The sequence below is a fragment of the Notolabrus celidotus genome, chromosome 13 (genome assembly GCF_009762535.1).
Source record: "Notolabrus celidotus isolate fNotCel1 chromosome 13, fNotCel1.pri, whole genome shotgun sequence".
NCBI classification, from domain to species: Eukaryota; Metazoa; Chordata; class Actinopteri; order Labriformes; family Labridae; genus Notolabrus; species Notolabrus celidotus.
The window spans coordinates 12317938-12339501 of NC_048284.1; the positions used below are offsets into that span (position 1 = coordinate 12317938).

At 40.5% G+C, this 21564-nt stretch overlaps 1 protein-coding gene across 2 annotated transcripts in view; it reads right to left on the reverse strand.

Annotated features, from left to right (window-relative positions):
• The window catches only part of akap12b (A kinase (PRKA) anchor protein 12b), a 70507-nt gene that overhangs the window by 12280 nt on the left and 36663 nt on the right, over window positions 1-21564 (reverse strand). Inside the window, exon 3 of one of the 2 annotated variants that reach the window (XM_034699808.1) lies at window positions 18961-19036. In XM_034699808.1, coding sequence (XP_034555699.1) covers window positions 18961-19036 — 76 coding nt within the window. Of the gene's footprint in view, window positions 1-584; window positions 972-18960; window positions 19037-21564 lie in introns of those variants that run through there. The other variant, XM_034699809.1, reaches the window with a different exon arrangement.

Genomic DNA, 21564 nt, shown 5'->3' on the forward strand with positions numbered 1-21564 from the left:
AGTTGGTTTTGGCATGAGATGGTAGTAACACGTTGTGAATGGTGTATGTAACTGCACTTAGTAAACAGGTTCTCACTACGAGTGGAAACAGAGGATGCTGTAGGTCTTTTACACATCCTGTGATGATAGTGAAGAGATATTGCAGCTTAAGCTGAAAACACAATAAATGAAAAAAGAGGAGAAAGGATATCACAGTTATTAGTCACTAAGTGTTTTTTTTTTCTACATCACAGCAGAAGGAAAATCACCTCAATCTGAATTTGCTCGCCTGTGCCGGAACATCCACAAACCGTAGTGCTCAGCTAACCACACCCTCAGGACAACAATGCCTTTGAGTGCACTCACTCATGTAAGGAGACACCAGCGCTCCAGGTCTACAACATGTCTTCAGTACAGAATAGTAAGCCAACATAGTAAGCCAACATTAAAAGAAAAAAATAGAGTTTCAAAAAATTGTAAATCACAAAAGTGAGGTTAAACGTTCTCTTTCCACGTTCAGTCAGCCACAACTTCATGTAAAAAAATTAAAGACCAACACTTAATGAAAAGTTGTAAATGAAACATTATTTCAATATTGTTCTTACCTGTTAGAGTTATTGTCCCAAGCATTTGTAAAAGTCCAAAGTTTCTTCTCCAAAATGTTTACAAAAATTAAAAAAAAATGGCCCAAAGTTCAGATAAATACAAAAATGTTTCAACTTGTAGTTTCTAGCCTTTTCTTCACGTCTCTGCTCACTCAGTTCAAAATGTGTTGAAGGCTCTGAGTCGGCTTCGTCTTTACCTCTTAAAGTCTGAGGGCAGATCCTGTGTGTCTCTCTCTCTCTCTCTCTCTCACTCCCTCTCTTCCAGCACTTCTCAGCCAGTATGAGCAGAAAACCGAGCTCCACACACATTTCAACAGACTGACACACATGTCATGTTAGGACCACCCCTGCCTGCCTCTTCCTCCCACCTCCCTCTCCTTTCTTCAGCTGTTCTGAATGAGTCCCCCTACCCTCCCCCTCCCCCTCCCCCTCACACTCCCCTCTTCCTCTCTTCCTCCCCCTTCTCATCCACTCGTCTTCCCTTCAGACCGTCCACCTTGGATGACTGGGGCTCATCGTGTGATCTCTTAAAGAAGCATTTATTGCCTCCCTGCTAAAATAAATGAAACTATTGAACACTTTAAACTTAATATTGCAGCCCCTAACCATGCCACACTAAAATATTCATTGCATTATTATATTCTGGACGGGGGGGCTCTAGAGTGTCCTAGTCCAGCCTTAATACAGACGTGTCCTCAAAATACCAACCAAAAAAACAGTCTCAAGCACCCACCCAGTCCTCTCTACCCACTGCTCCCCCTTGTTTAGGAGGCCAAGTGGCTCTCCCCCATATCTCATGGCTCTTGTCACTGGTCATGTGGAGGAATGTTGATGGAGGAAAACCAGGAGGAATTTCCAGGATTTTACTTTGGAGTTCCAATCCCTAATCCCAATCCTTTTTTTTTTAAACCATTATCTTTTTGGAGCTAAACATCAGAACTAAAGGAGCCACCACATAGAGGCTGATGAGTCTGGTCTTGATCGAGGTTTCTGTCTCTTACATTCCGGTGGAGGGCAGTTTGTGTGGTTCATGCAGTCTAATAGAAAATCCATTTATGAACTAAATTTGAAAGAGTTTGTCTTTTTTTGGACCTTTAAGTATGAGCTGGCTTTTCTTTTTAAGTTATATTTTTTGGCTTTTTGCGTTTATTTGATAGGACAGCTGAAGAGAGTCAGGAAATGAGGGGAGTAGAGAGTGGGGAAAGACATGCAGGAAATGGTCGACCGGTTGGGAGTCGAACCAACAACCTCTGCGACAAGGATAATAGCCTCTGTATGTGGGGCGCTTAGACCGCTAGGCCACCAACGCCCCTTGAGCTGGCTTTTCCATGTAATAATTCAAAGTTATTCCATACTACACAGCTAATGTAGTTATTCAATTAAGGTGGATCATTGTATCTCTCCCCTCCCATCCTAATGTTTTAGACTAAAAATGTTGAAATATCATATCTCAGTTCAGAACTCTGTCTTTCTCTTTATAATGCAAAAAGTTGATTCCAGGAGCCGACATCCAAACCATGACGCGGTGTGCCATCAAGTTGCCGCCTGCCCCCCTGTGAATGTTAATGGGCCCCACTCAATTTCTCCAATACAGACATTTAATTCAGCTTTTGTCTGTGGGGGGGAGAGGGACAAGGAGGAATGCAGATAAATCCTCAGGTAAATACCAGCATAATCAGATCTGTCACACTTCAGCATTGTCCCACAGGAATGTGTGAATTCTATCCAGAAGGCTCCCAAATGGGTGATAACAGCGGTAATCAAGTACCGTCTGGAAGCCTGTCCCTCAACCCAAAGAGTGTGTGTGTGTGTGTGTGGATGTAGGCTCTTAATGTGGGCAATGTATATATATATCCACACTGAGGGACTGATGTAAGCATGTAAAATGTGTGTCAACAGGGATTTTGCATACAACAGACAACATGTAAGCATGTGCAATAGTTCTGTGTTTCACTCTTATTTCAACTTTTGCCTGAAGCTCTCTTCTATTCTATTCTAGATCTAATAAGAGTTGTTTTCTTACTTTGTTGTTTCGAAACACTACTGGAGGACTTCAGCTTAATATTCTTCCAGTTCCTAATTTCTATTTCTACAAACGTCACATCAATCAGGTAAGAACAAAAACAGCCGGAAAAAAGGTACAGGATGACCAGAAGAAGCTATCATCTAATTTTCTCTGTATCAAACAAACTTCCATTGGGTCTCTACAACTCAGCTGAATTGAGGAAGCTTCAATGACTAAGATCTGTGTCCATGAATGGAAGACTTCATGGTTTTTATGAGAGAGAGCTAAAAAAAAAGTGCAGGGAGGAAGGTAATTATATGATTACGTTTGAAAGGATAATAAAATGACTTTAGTAACATTTCAGAGAAAAGCTTGCGTTTCTTGCGAGGAGACCGATCACATTCAGATTGTCTCTTTGTATAAAACTTATATCTTTAATTTGAAGAATTTAATTTAATCCAATAAGTTAAACAAGTAAGCCTATGGGTGTATTATTAAAAAGACTGATTCATTTGATCACAGTCATTCACTAAATATCTCACTATGACACATCACTGAGGCTTTCAGTTAGTGCAGTGACTCATCTGTTTGTTATTTCACTATCTGTGCATACCGCACAATGAGCGCTGTGGCAGTGCTGTACATTACGCTGCTGAGTGGACAGTGAGTCAGGCCGAGGGGAATTCAGGAGTTTGATGAGAGTTCCTCTGTTGGACCGGCCCCACGTCTTCCTCTCCCCTCCTCACTTCCTTCATATGACTCACTCACATCAGTCACATTCCTGGACTTCCATACATCCTGAGACACTTTAATGTTTCGATTTTGCAGAGAGCTGTATGGAAAATACTGTCAAGAGGAGCCATATGATATTAATAATCATTTTGTTTATAGAGCACTTTTTCAAAAACCAGGGTACAAAGTGCTTCACATGGGCGGCAAAACAAAACAGGCTGGTCATGAAATCACACGATGCAATATCAAGAAACTGAACATCTTTTAAAAAACATTAAAAGAACTTTAAAGGAATACAAATCTTTGAAATCTATATTTTTTAAACTGAGTAACTCAGGAGGACCAGGTAAAATCAGGAAAGGCTCTGCGAAAAAAGTGTGTTTTAAGAAGGGATTGAATAGAGATCACTGACTCAGCAGACCTGATCTCCTCAGGCAGATTGTTCCATAGTTTCCTACCCCTTTAGTTTTCACTGTAACCCTCTGCCTGAGGATCTCTCAGCTCCTACAGTATCAACATGTCAGCTATGTAGCTGGGAGAAAGTCCATGGAGAGCTTTAAAAGTAGTCAGCAATTCTAAAACATACAGGGAGTCAGTGTAAAGATGCTGAAACAGGAGAAATATGGCCATGCTTTTTGGTTCTGGTTAAAACTTTGGCATTTTACTAAGGCTGTTTACGAAACGGCCTTCTACATACTACTTACTAATGTACTGTGTTTGAATTTAGTATGTTGTATGACTGTTCTGTTCGATCTGTGTTGCAGTACGCTGGACCAGACGTCACTGGATTTCCGGGTTCAGAATGGCCAATCTGATAGGGAAACTGCTTCTTTAGCATCACTTATGATTTAAAAAGAGAAAAGAAAAAAGCAGAACGAGCGCTGTGCATTATGGGAAACAGTACGTGAGGCAGACTGGTCCGATGCATGCTGTGAAATTTTCCAGAATCAGTAGACATCCGGGGAGTTTTGGCATACTGCAGATTTTGCTCTTGTTCACATACTGCTAACTACATACTGAATTTTGGCCAAATCAGTACGTACTGCTAGTATTGTAGGCGGTTTCGAAAACAGCCTAAGTTGTTAAGAAGCTATCATCACATCCGAGAAGGGGGCCAGTAAAAAGCTCTGAACTTATCCTGCTTTACGAGTGTCTCTTTAGTGCTCAATATAATATATATAATATACAACTATTAAACTCATGTCACAACAATAACATATAAACCGTTTTTAAGTAAACACAGCTGTTTTGTGTCTTTGCAGTTCTTTGGCGTTTGTTTATTGAAAAGTTGAACCCTGATTACCTGCCATGACCTGGAACTTCAAATCTGATTAGAGCTGCACTCAAAAATTCATTTTCATAATTTGGTATATTACATTTTGTCAAAGAGTGGGAAACACCCACCACAAGTCCTGAGGGCACATTGAGAAATTTCTTGTTTTCAAAGATTGAACCAAAAACCAGAAAGACTTACCAAATCCAAAAGGGACCTAGAAGAGTTAATAAGAGCTGCAAGAAATGAAATCTGAAAGGCAGGAGACTTTGAAATTTTGCCATTTTAAAATTAATCCAATAGATTGATTCAGAGTAGTCAGAGTACTTTTAAGGGCAACATTCCTAGGCAGGGTTGCAAAACTGATGCTTCAGACATCTGGTTCAACCAAATAAAATAAGTAGTTGATATGAATATCTAAGTTATGATTTGTAAAGAAACAAAGATTAGCAGCAGGACTTTTGTTTGACTCTGTCAGACGATGTGGATAATGATGTTTTAAATCACCTTCAAACTAGTCAAGTGGATGGAAAGTGGAAACCAGCATAGCAAGTGGTCAGTTTAAATATTTCTCTGAGAAAAAAAACATGCTATGCTAATTAAATCAAGCTGCCATCACAGCATTTTTTGCACTAAAACTGCAGTTAAGTCAGGAGAAAGAGGAGCCAAGTGTAAGGGGGTGACGCCCCACATATCTGTGAAAAATCAGAAAACGTGCCTCGGTTCAGGAATGTTTGAGGAGGGGTCCTGAATGGCCTGGCTGGGTGGGGGTTTGGGGGTTGGGGTATTGGGCGGAGGGTCTTTTTGTTGCCTGTAAAGAAATGAATGACATCATCGGACAGCAGAGAAGAAAACGCCTCCTACTCTTCCAAGAACTGAAAAGGATGATGTTGAAATAATTGGAGGAAAGGGAAACGAGGGGCTAAGAGTGTGAGAAACTGTCTGAGATCAGAGAGTCTCTCCTTTCTTCTCCTTTATTTAATTCCCTTTTCCTGCTTTCAAACCAGTGCTTGTATCTTCTGAATCCACACTCCAGTCCTCTTTAATCCCTCTCTTTCTACTTCACTTTCCCCTCTGTCTCTTCTATCCTCTTATCCTCCCTCATCCTCTCCCCCTCCTCCCGTTTGTGTGTGGGGGCCGGAGGGATGGATAAGAATGTTGGACAGGAAACGCGTTCATTTCTTGACATCACTACTTCCTCTTCCTTTCGCATGTTTCCTCGAGTTCCCTGCACGGTGCGTCCGACAAGCTTTTCCTGCTCAGATTCTGACAGTACGTTACCAGTTGTTGCGTGACGAGATGAACATAATCACTGTGACGTCTGAGATTTGAGAACTTCCTGACCATATTCATTGATACTGAGAAACAATTGAAATGTCTCTGTAAAATCAAGATGATCTTTCATGCAACTTGAAACAATCCTTCCTCGTCTTCTTAGCGCTGGAGTTAGTTTCTTACAAGAGAATCGTGGCTTTTAAATTTGAGTGTAGAGCAGCATTTCTATCAGAGGGGTATGTTTAGGCCGCCTTTGACATCTGTTATTCCTGCATTCCTGGCATATCTGCACCACCAATTTGGCATTCCAGTTGTTGTTATGCATCATCTTGTCTTCTAGGACAGACTGGATTGTAAAAAAAAAACTGGGAAGTAGAGATCTAAAGAAGCCCTTACTGGAGCCTGAAAGGCTTTGGAGGTAGTCCACATCTACAAACCATAGTGTTAGTAAAGAGATGAATGAAAAGCACTTAACAGCTTGCAAATTGCGGGTTGCACAAAGATGTAACGTTTGATGATGGGTTTGATCCACAGAAATGTGCATTTTAAGAGGTTTGGTTTGTTCCAATGTAGCATGGAAGGAAGCTTTGTATGGAATAGGAAGATGCTGGTTTGATCTCTTCAGGATCACAAAAGGGTTTCCCATCTCACAACAAGCTTTTCGAGAACCGCTACTTCGTATCCTTCGTTCACTCCCTTTCCGTTTTTCTTACCTCCGGTCTCAGGCACGACTCTGCTTTACATCAGCACTTGGCTGAGCTCCATTCAAAACAAACTGAATTGAAAAGTGATTTAATTCCAACGGGGTGTTTCAATCTTATTTTTCTTAAAGTGAACAAATGGAGTGAGTGCAACTCTCACCATTTTCCAAACAATTTGACTAGTCTTGGGACCCTCTCAGAACAAATGAAGTTAACTTAACACAATGTGGAGTACGGCAGATTGCTGAGGTATTGAGTATCCAGAGCCAAGAGGATTACACTTAATTCTAACGTTAGAGACAAGTGAAAACCCTCACCTCTCTGACACATTCTTGGCGCCTATTAAAAACAGATTTAATCATTTACTGTGAGGTACAAATGACTTATTGTAGCAGATTTTTTTGCTGCAGTGTAAAAGAAGGAGATGGGCTTTTAAAGATGGAGGAGGTAGAGGAGAAGGGTGGGTGGGGGGGCGTCACATTCCTGCTCCTTTCTCTGGATCCTCCATGTGCCTGGGGGAGGTTAGGGGTTGAGGAGGGAGATTAGGTTCCCTGATGCCGGGAAAGATGAGAGAGCAGCGCCTGCGGAGACGAGTGGGTCCTGGGGGGTCTGAGGAACCCTGATGGGAGTCTTCCATGAGTTTGACCTTATTACTGTAATTTAAGGACCAGTGTAGCTTGGACTCTTGTATCAAATGTGAATAAAGTTGCATCCTTTACAAAATACTAACCCTGTGTGGAATATGGTGAATTTTGATCTGTTTGTGTTTCAAGCAGTCTAGACCATTTGTTTTCAAAAGACCACCAAGACTATAGACCAAGAAGCATCTGCTTTGCACATTTGTAAACACTTTTAGATATCCCTCTTGAACCCAGCATGTAGAGTACATTATTGTGCAGAAGCAGCATTTAGGAGCAGTTACATGTTACAGGTAGTGATGTTGAAGCTCCTCTAAGGCGTTATTCGCTTGTTAAATAACAGACTGAAATAAATGTGATGTCTTTTTAACTCCTACAAAGCACACAAACCCATAAGTAACAACCCTGACTGTTCCAATATTGTGGTTTTCAATGTCTGGGTAGGTGTCAGACCAGATGACTGACAGCATGCTAAAAAAACAGCCTTTGTTTACATTTTGAACAGCAGATACCCCCAGTTAGGGACACGTTTGACTGTTAACAGAAAGCAGGATATGATCTTCAGTTAGAAAACCCAACTAACACATGTACAGGATAAGATCAGCTAAGATGTAAGTATCACTTAATCCACAGGGGGCGCCAAAACTGACACAAAAAGGAAATTCCTTACAGGAGTTTTAAATTTGCAACGTTCCAACTTAATATTTTCGTTACCATAAGCAAGCACTTTGTTTAATTATCTACATCTACGTTACAAACATTCATGGCCCCCAGAGGATGAATCCCACATTGATAACCTGTGTTGTCATGTACAGCAAAGATTTTATTTTTACGTCGGCTCAGGGTGTTCGGGGTGAATCAACAGGCTATGTTTTTGTTTTATCAGGCTGTACTGGAGAGTATTATTAGGTATAGGATGACAGCATGGTATGGTAACCTCTCTGTTCAGCTCAAAACCAAACTCTCTTGCCTGGTGCAGACTGCCATGCAGGTCATAGGGAAGACTGGCAACCCTTCTCTACAGGCCATTTATGAGCAGTATGTTCTTGGGCAGGCTCAGAGAATACTTGTAGACCCGTTGCACATCCTTTAATCTGAGTATGAACTTTTACCATCTGGAAGAAGGTACAGAGTCCCCAAGTGTAAATTGAATCGTTTTAAAAACTCCTTTGTGCTGATCTCTATTAGAATTTTAAATAGTAAATAGCCTGTTAGGACCTGGACAGTGTTAGGGTGCTCTCTCTTTAAGATTATGCTGTGTGTTGTATGAATGTGTACTATTTGTTGCATTTTTTCTTATTTATTTATATGTTCTTGTGTTATTGTGGTGATTTTTGAAGGAGCAGGTAACATGTGCAGCACTGATGTCAAAGACAAATTTCCCTACGGGGACAATAAAGTACATCTTATGGTATGGTATGGTATGGTATCGTAATCCGATGACCCTGAGGTGATTCCTTCACTCTCTTTTTTTGTCGTTTGTGGTTGGCGATTAAACCATTTTGGCTAACACACTGCAGACATGTCTTTTCATGAATTCATGTCCTCTTGAGGATAAATTCCCCTGACTTATAACTTGTCTTAAACCTCCTGTGAGGAACTTCCTGTTTGAGTCCATTTTAGCACCCCCAGTAGACAAAGAAGTACCCCTTATATTTCCCCTGATCTTGTTCTTTTGTCCTCCTACTTTCATTAAACAGTGAATTGATTGACAGTAGCTGGTAAAAGACAGGCCATAAAGGAGCCAAAAACTCCTTATAGGACGTTTAAAATGTACATGCTAGTTTGACTTGTAGCAGCAAAATAAAGCAGCACAATTGTGTTTGATGATAAGACAATGAAGACGCTGTTTTATCCCCGTTATAGTTTAATAAATTAACTGAAATTTTAGAACAAGACAGTAGCTAATTAATGGTTACATCACAACGTAAAAACTTGGTGGTTTACAGTTTAGGAAGATTTTGTGGCTGCGTTTTTTACCTGCATGCTGTCATTTGAGTTGGTTGATTGTCCCTCAGACCTCACTCAGGCCTCATTCAAACAACTTGAATACTGATGTTTCTTCTGTTAGCCGTAACAGCAAGATCTGCTGCCCATCATATCTGAGCAGGAGAACTAAAATGCTTCCTGTCTGATCAGTCTAGAAGCAGAGACACTGTTTGACAAATGGCAGCCTCCTAATAGACCATGCCTGTCCTGCCCTGGAGTATATCCTTAAAGCACCCACTCTATAACAGAGACTAAATAAAACATGCCTCACATATGAATATAATTGAACTACTGATTGGACAGTGATGGATCTTGAGGGGCTGAGGGCCCTTTTAAGCACTCTAATCTAAAACTCGGCCTCGCTTACACTTTCCTATGGGATCACTTCCTTTCTCTGAAGAGGAGAAATCATTCTGACGTCGTCTGCAGGGGAACTGATGGAGCTGCATCTTAGCATATTCAGCATAAACCAGGGACAATAGTAGTAGAAGTAGAGTACATCCTAATAGGAAATGTTGCCTCTAATGAGTTGTATCAGCTGGAATGTAAAAGGAATACAGGCAAAAATCCAGCGTCTGTTTTGTGTTATGACGGCTCTACGACGTAACGCCTCGTTGGCAAAGATCAGATGGAGTTTAATCGAAGGGAGAGGTCCCCTTCCTGAAGCATGATGAACGTTTTGGCAACATGACAATGTACCTCCCTAGAGCCAAGCCTGAGTAAGTCCATCCTGGAATGAAATCATGGACACACGCATAAACACATACACACTTCCAGGACTGAGAAACTACAATGGGCTCACCTCGTTAAAGTTTACACCTGTGACCAAAAAGAAATAAAAATCCAGCACAAAGAAACTCTGGTGGGTGAATCATTTCAGACCTTTTATGGCACATCTGGGGTATGTCTTACTTTCTGATACACATGGACTGTCATAATGTATAAAATTGTCCTCCTTGTCCAGGCATTGCCATCGTTTACACTCCAGCAGCAGCTTAAGAGGCGAGGACAGAATGGCTACGTTTACATGAGACTTTTAATTTCTCTTTATTTCAGAATAAAAATTAAATCCTCTTTGAAAAGATTAAAAATGACCTTGTACACACCTAATTCAGAATGAAAATTACCATTCCGAAATTAAACTTAAATACGAAGTAAGTGGCTGGTTTATTCTGATTTTAAATCAGAATTGAATAATTCCTCGATCATGTATACATTCATACCGCTTTATATTAATTCCGGTCGTTCTGCTCATGCTCGTTCCCTTGTCCTGTCGCGCTGGCGGGCACATATTCCCAGGATGGCTGCCCGAAGCAAGCGTTGGACTCGGGCCTTGCGAGCGGGATGTGGCAGAGGGCTGAAGTAGAGCAGCCGTTGCTCTAACCGTTGGCTTTGATTTGCCAAAGTAAGGTCTTTCGCCTCCCTTCTCCGGTCCTCTATCTCTCTTCTCCTCCTCAGCTAACAAAAGTGAAGCAGTGTGTTTGTGTCGAGCTGCTTATTCAAAACTATAATCAAAATCAAAGCGAAAATTGTACTTAGTGTGGTCTTCCATGTTGTAACCGAAAATAAAAGAAGCAGGAACTGGAGTCTGTTTTCTTCCGGTAGACATAAATACATCACATGCGCCGCTGTCCAATCAGAACCCTTCCCAACCCCCGACCTTAAGTGGAATTGAATAAAGACGATTAAACTTGTTTTCCACGTAAACCTCAATTTTGAATTACTATTTCCATGTAAAGGCGAAGGAGAATACTTTAATTCTGAATAATGAATTCCAAATTTAAAAAAATAATGTAACCGTGGCCAATGAAAGTTCAGAGATTTGTCTAAAAGTGGATTTCTGGCTGCATGTGCATGCAGACGTCTGATGTTAGAGATTAATTGAAGCTAAATCGTCCTCATATTACGGCTGGTGCTTTCCATAATTGCAATATAATTGGTTCTTTTGCTCTCCACACCAATTGTTTTCCTGCATATAATCAATCCCAGTGGAAAAGCCTGTAGACAAAACTACCCAGGCTACAAACAGAAATCCTTCTCTGTCGTCGCTGACAGATACATCTGTGCATTTATTCATCTGTTTTTAGAGGTTACTAAAGCTTAGTCAAAGACAGAAAGATGAACCTTGTAACCCCCTCTAGAGCATCTTGCTGTATCTAACTCCACAAACATACTTTAATACATTAATTCAATGACTTGATTTAATAAAGGTGATCCGCACCCATCTGGTCCAACAGCAAGCAGCATTTGACCTTTGAAAGAAGTCCACCTTCCCCGACAAATAAACACAGACTGATGTGAACACATGAACACACTCACACAGTCAGCATTCTTCCTCTCTAAAGTCTTCCAGAAAACTTCATCTGTCCTCTTTCAGACCCTGTAAGCCATCTGGGAGGGACTGTCAGCGCTGTGGCCAGAGGATTACATCAGCTATGATGTCAGTCTTTGGGCCCTGTGCACCCACACCCCAGAAACAAGCAACTCAAACACACATGTGGATCTGTATGCATTTCTGCATGTAGAACAAATCTTATGAGCTAATTCTTCTCAACCAGATTAGCTTTAGAAAGGTTAGCATGGTTCAGACATAACCCTTACTGCTGTAGATTAAAAAAACACTTACGTTAATGTCTTTATGAAAAAAGCAGACGTGATAACGTTGCTCTTTTTCCTTCCTTTTCCTCTTTTTCTTAGGTTATCAGATTGTTTGGCTGCCATGTGAATATTGTGGATTAACTCTCAGTTGACCATAAATGAGGCCACTCAGTATGGCTTTCATTTGTCTTAGTTGTATTGTATTTTATTAACATATTTTTTCTTTATGCCACATTTATTGCTGGCAATTCAAATTTTCAGTTTGAAAACTGATTATTAGTTATCATGAGACAACAGCTAACATTAGCATAAATTAACCCCACAGCTAAGATTACCATTAGGTAGTGTTAGCCATACGTTGGAAACTAACAGTGATGTTAATTTGGATGTGCTTAACACTAGCTTCAGTTTTTGTCTGACAATATTTAATAAGTTTGATACTATGGCATTTAACTTAAATCAGGATAACGAAGGAGTACATATGTAGCTAACAATAACTTTAGCTCGTGGTTTACTGATAATGTTAACCATAGTCAGCACTACCTGATATATTTATAATTACACTTTGGAGCCTACAACAAATTAAAGTAAAACGTGATATTTTTCATCCATAACATTTTCTACATGTTTTTTGTATACAATCTAAATTAACTATCTAATGGCCCCTTTCCACTGGCCCGTCTTAGCCCTTCTCTATGCGACTTGACTCTACTCAGTTTGTGTTGCGTTTTCACGGGTGCAGTACCTCATGTCAGATACCAGTTTTTCGTACCTGCTCTGTTCTGGTTCCAAGCAAGCTGAGCCGATACTAAAAGGTGACGTCGACGGACTGCCGACCACTGATTGGTCAGTGAATGGAACGGTGTAGTGGAAAAGGGCCGTAAATTGACCAAAAGGGGACAGTAGGCAGGATCAGCCAGCGGTGTCTTCGTACATGCCTCATACATTTGAAGTCTGAATGCTGAGGGATGAAGCCTCCTGCTCTGAATGCAGCTAGGAGGGACTCACAGCGATACATGCTGTAACGTCATTTTAAAAAAGTCTCCATTTAACACCAGAAAAAGTTCCAAATTTGTACCTAGAGGGGCCTGAAAACTTGCTAAATATAGAGACTAAGTCGCTAAGTTGGCAACACTGGACACATGGCTATAGTTAAAGCAGTAAATTCAATAACCTTTGGGGCGCTGTTAGATCTGATGTTAGCATTAAAACTGCTTGCTAACTAACATTACTGTTAGCTTACACCTTTCATATTATGACACCAGACACTATGAAAAGACAATGAAAGCTAGGGCACAGTCAAATGCTAACATTAGCTTTTGTTGAATGGAAGCTATTTAGTTGTAAATATGTAATTTCACCTTGATATGCAGTAGAATTATTGTAAATATTTTCTTTGTGATCAAATTTTTCTTTTATTTTTTCTTTCTATAAATAAAAATGGATAGACATATGGAAATTACAAAACTAGAGTACTGGGAAAAAATTCACATGTACATAAAAAGGCTTATATACAAATACCATGAATACCCAATTAAAATATAATAATAATCAGAATCAGAATCAGAATCAAATAAATATAACAAATTAATTAATTTAAAAAAAATAAAAAAATCAACCCCAAGTAAAACCCACACATTTCCCGGATCCAGAACTACAAACCTCAATTACATGTTACACCTGAAACCCACGGAGGCTCGTTTGAAGTGAATACCAAGCCTGTATAGCAGCGTCTTTAGCTCTGTGGACTCAGGCTATCGACAACTCCAAATGAACAATGTCCAAATATGTCAGAGCCCATGCTTGAAAAGAGAGTGAGTGTGGAGGTTTCCAACGTATGGTGACTAGTTTTTTTGGACTTGTACTTATATAGCGCTTTTCTAGTCTTTCTGACCACTCAAAGCACTTTTACATACTACTTGTCACGTTCACCCATTCATACCCATTCACTCACTGATGGTAGAGGCTGCTATGTAGTGAGGGACCATCAGTGTTAGCTAACCTCATTCGTTCACATTCACACACCTCTGAATAACAGAGGGAGCAATTCGGGGTTCAGTGTCTTGCTCAAGGATACTGTAGCATGGGACTGCCAGAGCTGGGATTGAACCGCCAACCTTCCGATTAATAGACAACCAACTCTACCCGCTGAGTCACAGCCGCCCTTTTTCCAGCGGTAAGTCCAGCCAACAATGCTCTTTTCTTGTCCAGGGTCAGGCCCAGCTTTGGGAAGTCATTCAAAAAGAAAGTAGCTGGCAAATGGGGCAACCTGATCTTTAACAACTTAGAATGATTAAAGGCAACCATCTTCCAAAACTTGGACACTGGTGTACACTCCCAAAACATGTAAATATATTTTGATACAATTTACAATACAGGACCAAGTGTATCCTCTTGATAACAGGTACTGCTGCTGTGTCCATGTAGTCAATTTTTTCTATCTTTGTCCATTCTTACCTATGTCGGCTCTTTCCTCCCTCTCCTCCTTTTATCTTTGAAACATTTTTGTGCACCCTTCTCCGAACTGTACTTCCATGTAATATTTATTCAGTTCCCTTTCTATCTAAGAGCCACAAGTAAACTCTGCATTCCCAAGCCCTCTTCTTTGAGCTTTCTCAAACCATCCAGCACCCAATAAAAAAAAAAAAGATACTCAAAAATGGTTTTCAGCTTTTACACGAGCAGGACCAGCACGTTTTGCTTTTTGAAGACCAACACCATCAAAAAGAAACAGCTCTAAGCTCACACTCAATCTCTCATCTCACTGCTTTCTCCTTATTTAACTCATTTTTGCATCTGATTCAGAATGTCTTCATAAACAAATTATATCTGCCTCGTCTCCTTCCCAAGACATGGTCACCTCATGTGAACCAGCAGACACGATGTTTGTGTTCAGAGAGGTCGACTTCTGACACATGGAATGGAAAATGTAACTCCAGACCATCTTCATACTTTGATACCAATTCAAACAAATACTTTCAGTTATCTAATTAAACATTTTATGACAGACGATAGACTCAAATATTTTTGCTGCAATGTATATACTTGCTCTTTGCTTCCAAACAGTCAAAGAATACTCTGACCTTCTACTCAAAATGTCCATAAAAGTCTTCAGCGGAGTCGGATATTTATTAATGTTACCACTACCTTTCAGTACTTGTCTACAAATTACAATTTAATGATGGACAAAGGGAGCTGCTTTTTCAGGAGAGGTAGTTAGTTACGTTAAGCCCACTGTCCACTGTCATGGTTTCCAGCTGGTGGTGATGTGTTTAGGGTGTGGCTGCTCCTCAAACTGTAAACACTCTGGTTCACCTGATAGAGAGAGATTACCGGTTGTGTGTTTGCATATGTGTCCTTGCACATGTGTCTGTTTGTTCATGTGTCAGTCTTTTCATCTGCAGCCTGCCTTCTGTTGTTGTTCATTTTGTTATCAGAGAGATTCCTCCCCTCTTCCTGTCTCCCACAATGCACTGCTGTGGTTATCAGGCTGCACAAGAGGTAGAGTATTGAACTGGGACGTGAAACCCCTCCATACCTTCCACTCCACTATCTTCCCTCTCTTTTTTTTTCACCCCCATAGTCTATCTCCCTTCCTTTCACTCCCCTGCTCTGCTTTATTCTGTGGCCTTGAAGTTATTTCACAGCTTCAGTTGTTTTCTGTAGTTTCATTTTGTTTTTAGTGCAATATCAGAGTGGGTTGATTAGGCGGTATGTGTTTTGAACTTCCCAGATCAACTATGAGCTCTGACCACATGCTTAAAAGTTCTGATTATTGTTTTAAATAAAAAATACAGTTGTGCTCATAAGTTTACATACCCTGGCAGAATTTATGGTTTCTTGGGTAGTTTCTGTTGTCATTCTGATATAAAGAGTAAACACAGTTGCTTCACCGAACCACTAACCAGGAGTGAAAAAATAGTTTCTCTTATCATTCATATTATCTAAAAAATTGCCCAAAAAAAAACCAACACAAATTCTGCCAGGGTATGTAAACTTATGAGCACAACTGTATGTCTTCAATTCAGAAGAAGAGGATAATGACTTGCAAAAAAGAACATCCATTTCTTTCTCTCTTTTGACCACAGCTGCTTGTGTAGGTGTCTTCACAGCTGAAGTCACATTTGCACAAAACTCCTGACAATGTCTCAAAATGTTCGGATTGGGCTGCATGCAGGGCGTAAAATTAACTTTTTACCTCATCTGCCATTGGCTAGTGACCTCCAAAAATGTACCGGCCAAATAAAAAAATCATGCCTTATTTGATTTAAAATAATTACCATACGTTTTTATTATGAAAATCCAACTTAAGCATCACTTAAAGATTACAGTTATGTACAGATAAAATCTGATTATTGCTTTTTTATTAAGTTATACTTATTTCAAGGTGACTGCTGCATCATCATGTATTAGAAATATTCAAAAGTGCAACCTTTTATATTGACTGAGTGAGTCTCACAGCTTTAACAGGAACGTCTTTAACTTGATCGTCTCCTGCTTCTTTGTTTATCCTTTTTGTTTTCGGTGGCTTCACGCCGGGAATGTCGCCACATCTCCCTCGAAACGCCAAACTTGTGTTGTGTTCCAAAACACAACACAAGTACAGCACGCCGTGAGGGTCAAAACAGCCTGACAGTCGGCAGAAATGGGCGAAAGTATGAAAAAAAAACCTCACATAAAATACAAAATGTCCAATCGGCCACTGGCGGGTGTATTTCTGTTTTACATGCCAAATAATTTTTTTACCCGCCATTGGCGCTTGGCGGGTGTTCATTTTACGCCCTGGCTGCATGTGTGAACACAAACAGCTGAAATTCTCCCTTCAACTTTACCAGACTTTTTTTCTTACCAGCCCTCTGGCATAATTCCTGCATAAAGTCTAAGTTGGGCCAATGTGAAAGCGCAGCAGGAGATAGGCGAGTGGGCAGGGGTTATGTTATTTATATCATGAGACAGTGTGAACCAGAAAGTGTGAGGCTGAATAAAAACATCCAGGGTTGATGACGCAGAATCATTTTTGAGTCAAGAAAGCAAACAGAGATGTCTGCACATTCGTCAGTTTACATATCGTATTGAAATATATGCAAATCTGTCATAGTGCTCTACTGCTTCATAGTGCTGGAAATTTACACTGTGGCTGTTGCAGTGTGATTCAGATGTCATGCCCTGTACCTCTGAGTTCATAAATGAGACTTGCTTTAAAGATCTTTTAGAAATATTTCTATGGACTTTCATACAGGAAGGTTTTCTTTTATGTAGAATCAGGTCTGAATTTTCAGCCTGTTCTGTTTACATAGGGTTTAAATAACCACTACAGATTGCTTGTGAGGCTTTAAGTGTAAATGTTAAAGACATAACAAACAGTTGGGTATTCATTCATTTTCTATGATTGGCAGAAAAGAGGTGGAGTTTGAGCCTCCTAGCCAACAGCTACAGTGTTCACGCAGTTAGCTGTGCCTCTCATTGGAAGACTTGTAATCTCAATATCTTTGAAAGTACCATATTTTAAAAAAATTCACCCCCCTACAGTGTGTGCCGATCGAGAAATGATCTATCCAGACTACACTTGTCTTTTGTACCAGGATGTAAACATGTTTATTTCTGCTGTAAAGATCGTCTTTTTTGAATTGGCATGTATGTGGTTTCCGGTACTTCCGGAGCCAGCCTCAAGCTGATCCTCGATAAACTGCAGTTTTTAGCACTTCCGCATTGGACTCATATTTTTAGACCGGAGGTTGCCGCTTGATTACAACTCGTGCAGAAATCACATTGAATTACATTTTTGCATGTAACTTGCAATCAAATAAAAAACTTGCATGCCATTTTGTCCTGAAAAACTGCTCATAGCTTTCATCTCTACAGTATTAAAAAAACACTGATCATGTCAAAATATTAAAAACCTCAACTCAGTTTCGTGCACAAGTAATGAAAATGCTCTGCAGCTTCTTTTCTGTCCACACAGTTGCATAAGATCTAAGCATTCCCAACAAGGTCTTTATTTCTGCTCTACATCGTTCCAGGTTGCTAATTAACTTACAGTACACGTCCACAGAAGCAACAGTTACCCTCCACTAGTCTGGCCACATCATCTCCTACACTGTGTATCTGCTCTGAGAAGGGTATAGGGTTACTCTATAAACGGACAGGATCGCTTCATTAAATAGCTTATTATACAGGTTATTTGACAGAGTGGTATGTGACATATCTCTGTGTTTTAAGTAGTATTGGGTTACTCCCTCCCCTGGGCCATAACATATTATGAAGTGCGCAGGTTGCTTTGTGCGGGGGCCCGGGTCACGGCCTGCTAAATATTTAGGGAGGGCGTACAGGCCCTACAGCCCTCCCAGATTGAGGGGGACACGATAGAAATGACAAAGAAAATAAATAAACACAGCTTTGGGGGAGAAGAGGAGGTGGACAGAGCAGGTTGAAGCACATGTTGGATTAAATGTCAGAAATTAGTTTTGCTCAATTTATTATTGCTCTATAATTATCTTAGATTTAAAAATGTTCAGCACATAAATAAATGAGGCTGACTTTGTTGGTATTTTTAGGCTTCTAGGGTTTTTCAAGGATCGTTGGAAAGGTATTTTGGGGTTCAGAAAAGAAATATTTTTGCCAATAACATGCATTACTTTAATGTTTTGATAATTTTATGGTGGATTTTTTTTTGCAACAGCTCACACACAGGCATGTTATTTGGACTCGAAATGTTCTTAAATTGGCCTTAGTGCAAAAAAAACAAAATTCTAAAACGTGTTTGTATGTGAGATAATATTTGAATGCAAACATTTCTTATGTGAAGTAATAGTGAAGTATGCTGGGTATGTGGGTGTGTGTGAGCATGTGTGTGGTTTCTTTGTGAAAACCCCATGTAGGTGTCCCCTACGTGTTGACAAAAGGATTAGTTAAGGATCAAGTAGATCTCACAAAGCCATGAAGACATCTGCAGACACAAATATGCACACACACACATGCTGAAAACTGACCCCACACAAACAGGCTTACCTTCTGCCACTGCTGAAGAAACAGTAGAAAATCCCAGACACAAACACACACAAACATCCCCTCTGCTACTAACCCCACCGACCACAGAAACTTCACACACTGTAAATAAACAGTATTGACAGGGCTGACACACACACGCATATAAATACACACACACCTTCCGCCAGCGTGTTGTCCTCCGAGTGTCCGTTCAGGCTGCTCATGCTGGAGATTTGTCCGTTTTTCTGCAAAGGCTGAAAACGACACAGAGAGAAGAGACAATTTGAGTCCAGAGGTTTAAAAACAACAAGTTGATCAACTTTATTCAATTCAGTTTGACATTGAAGACACACAAGAGATGAATGAGAAAATAAACACCACACTTATATCTGTGTGATAAGTACAGAGCTTGTGTTAACCAGGAAGAAATTAGCTGAGCTTAGCAAAAGTGTGTGTGTGTCAAGCATAGACTGTATAAAACATATACGTAGTCTCTGTGACGACACCCATTGGTTTCTGATGCAGAGTTTTGAAGCTGATTGACGGCAGTGGCCATATTGGAAATGCTGACTCAACTCAAGTTTTGGTTGATCTGACAAGGGGCAAAGAGGTGAAGTCGAGGCGGTCTTTGTGCCTCCCAGCCAACAGTTACAGAATGCCCGCCTATCAATCAAGTCAGCCAGGCCCCCAATTAAGCAAAACTTAAACACCTGTAATAAATAGCTGATACTGATTGCAGCAAGAATTAATCACTGTTACTGGTTTTGATCAAACGCAACTCCAGAGACAACCTGATCACATTTCATATCAAAGCAATCCACCTGAAGGACTCAGATATTTCACCTCTACCTGTTGACACTGTGGCAAAAATGTCAGTTGGGATAATAGACTGTATAACATATGGACGTAGTATCCGTGACATCACCCATTTGTTTATGAACCGCTGTATTGAGGCCAATCGGCGGCGGCGGCCATATTGCTGCTGTCGAGCGATTGTGACGTAAAGAGGCGGGCTTTGAGCCTCCTAGCCAACAGCTACAGTGTTCCCACCTGTCAATCAAGTCAGCTGTGCCTCTCATTGGAAGACTCGTAATCTCAATATCTTTGAAATTGCAGCGTTAGAAAAAAATTCATCCCCCATACAGTGTGTGCCGATCGAGAAAGGAGCTATCCAGACTGCACTCGTCTTTTGTACCAGGCTGTAAACATGTTTATTTCTGCTGTAAAGATCAGCTTTTTTGAATTGGTGTGTATGTGGTTCCCAGTCCTTCCAGAGCCAGCATCAAGCGGTTTCTTCATGAACTGCAGGTTTTAGCACTTCCACATTGGGCTCATATTTTTAGACTGGAGGCTGCGGCTTGGGCAAAACCAGTAACAACAGTGATTAATTCTAGCTGCAAACGCAACGCCAGAGACAACCTGATCACATTTCATATATAAGGCCCTGTAGGACTCACGTACATTTCACCTCTGCCTGCTGACACTGTGGCAAAGATATCAGTTGGGATTCTAATTTGCATAACCACCTGCTCACTTTACATTATCCTTAACTTACAGTAGTGTAGCACTCAGGCCTTAACCATGGGGGAAACAACTAGTTTGGCTCAGTCTAATGTTAAACACTACAAATACCAAAAAATATAGAGCTCTCTAATGAATTAAGTCATTATTTTTCATTTAGCATTTACACATTTAAGATAAATCATTAGTGGGATTTCATCTTTCCAGCTATTGTCTTTGTGTAGTTTCTCTTACTGATATGTGTCCGTCTGTTTGCAGACCCAAGGTACAGGTGGCTAAGCTAACCACCTCTGTGCTCTTGCTCTATACACAAAGGGATATCAAAGTGCTACCTTTTCTCTCCTGCAACTTTTATCAAGAAAGTCGGTGAGTTATATTCCGTATTTAAATATTTCTTTCAGATGTTCAGAACAATCACAGCCTCCAATAAATGACTGAAACAGACATTATCACCTGCTCACCACCTGACATACATGCCATACTGATTTCCAAATAATTAAACCAATCATATAAATGCCTTTTCTTTAACCAAATGATCATGCTTTATGACTGGTGAACTCCGACTCAGACTGCTCTCATATCCTTAAATGGTGTGTTTGCTGCTACCATGTTACACATCTTTAAATAGATTTTATTAACCAGCGGTAAAATTCAACTTTAAAAGTCAAAAACATCAAGATTAAGACCAAACTTGGGTAAATTCACTCCAGGTCACATTAACAACACACCGTTAAAGTCATTCTTTCCTTGTTTAGTAAGCTGGTTTTGTGTGGCAGTTAAATCTGAAGCTTGCCAAATACTCTAGGAGGAGCTACACAGATATCCTGCAGTTACTGGATTATTTTTTCCCATTACAGACTTAGAGGTGTGTTAACAAGTCAGAAACTCCCAGCTCGACTCACAGCCTCTTATCATTGGATCTGAAGTGAGGTTTTTTTTGTGCAGCTACCCGCTCTACCTGACAGCTTTACAATAGCAGCCAGGCCAGAGCTTTGTCTGTCCCAGCCAGGAGAGAGGGAACCAGAGCCTCCCCTCAGAGCTGCTAATCTAACTAATGGACGAGTCAGGCTCCATTCCCAACAGCCCGTACTCCTCCAGGAGAGCCCTGAAAAGTGACACCGCAGAGGAGACGCTGGGGTTGAAGGGGAGGACTAAAGGATGCTTAAAGGAAAGTGAGAGCTGGTTTGAAGGAGGGAGGAGGAGAGGTCATCAGGGACAGGACTGTTAACTGTTTGGGCAGAATACAACACTGCAAGCTAAG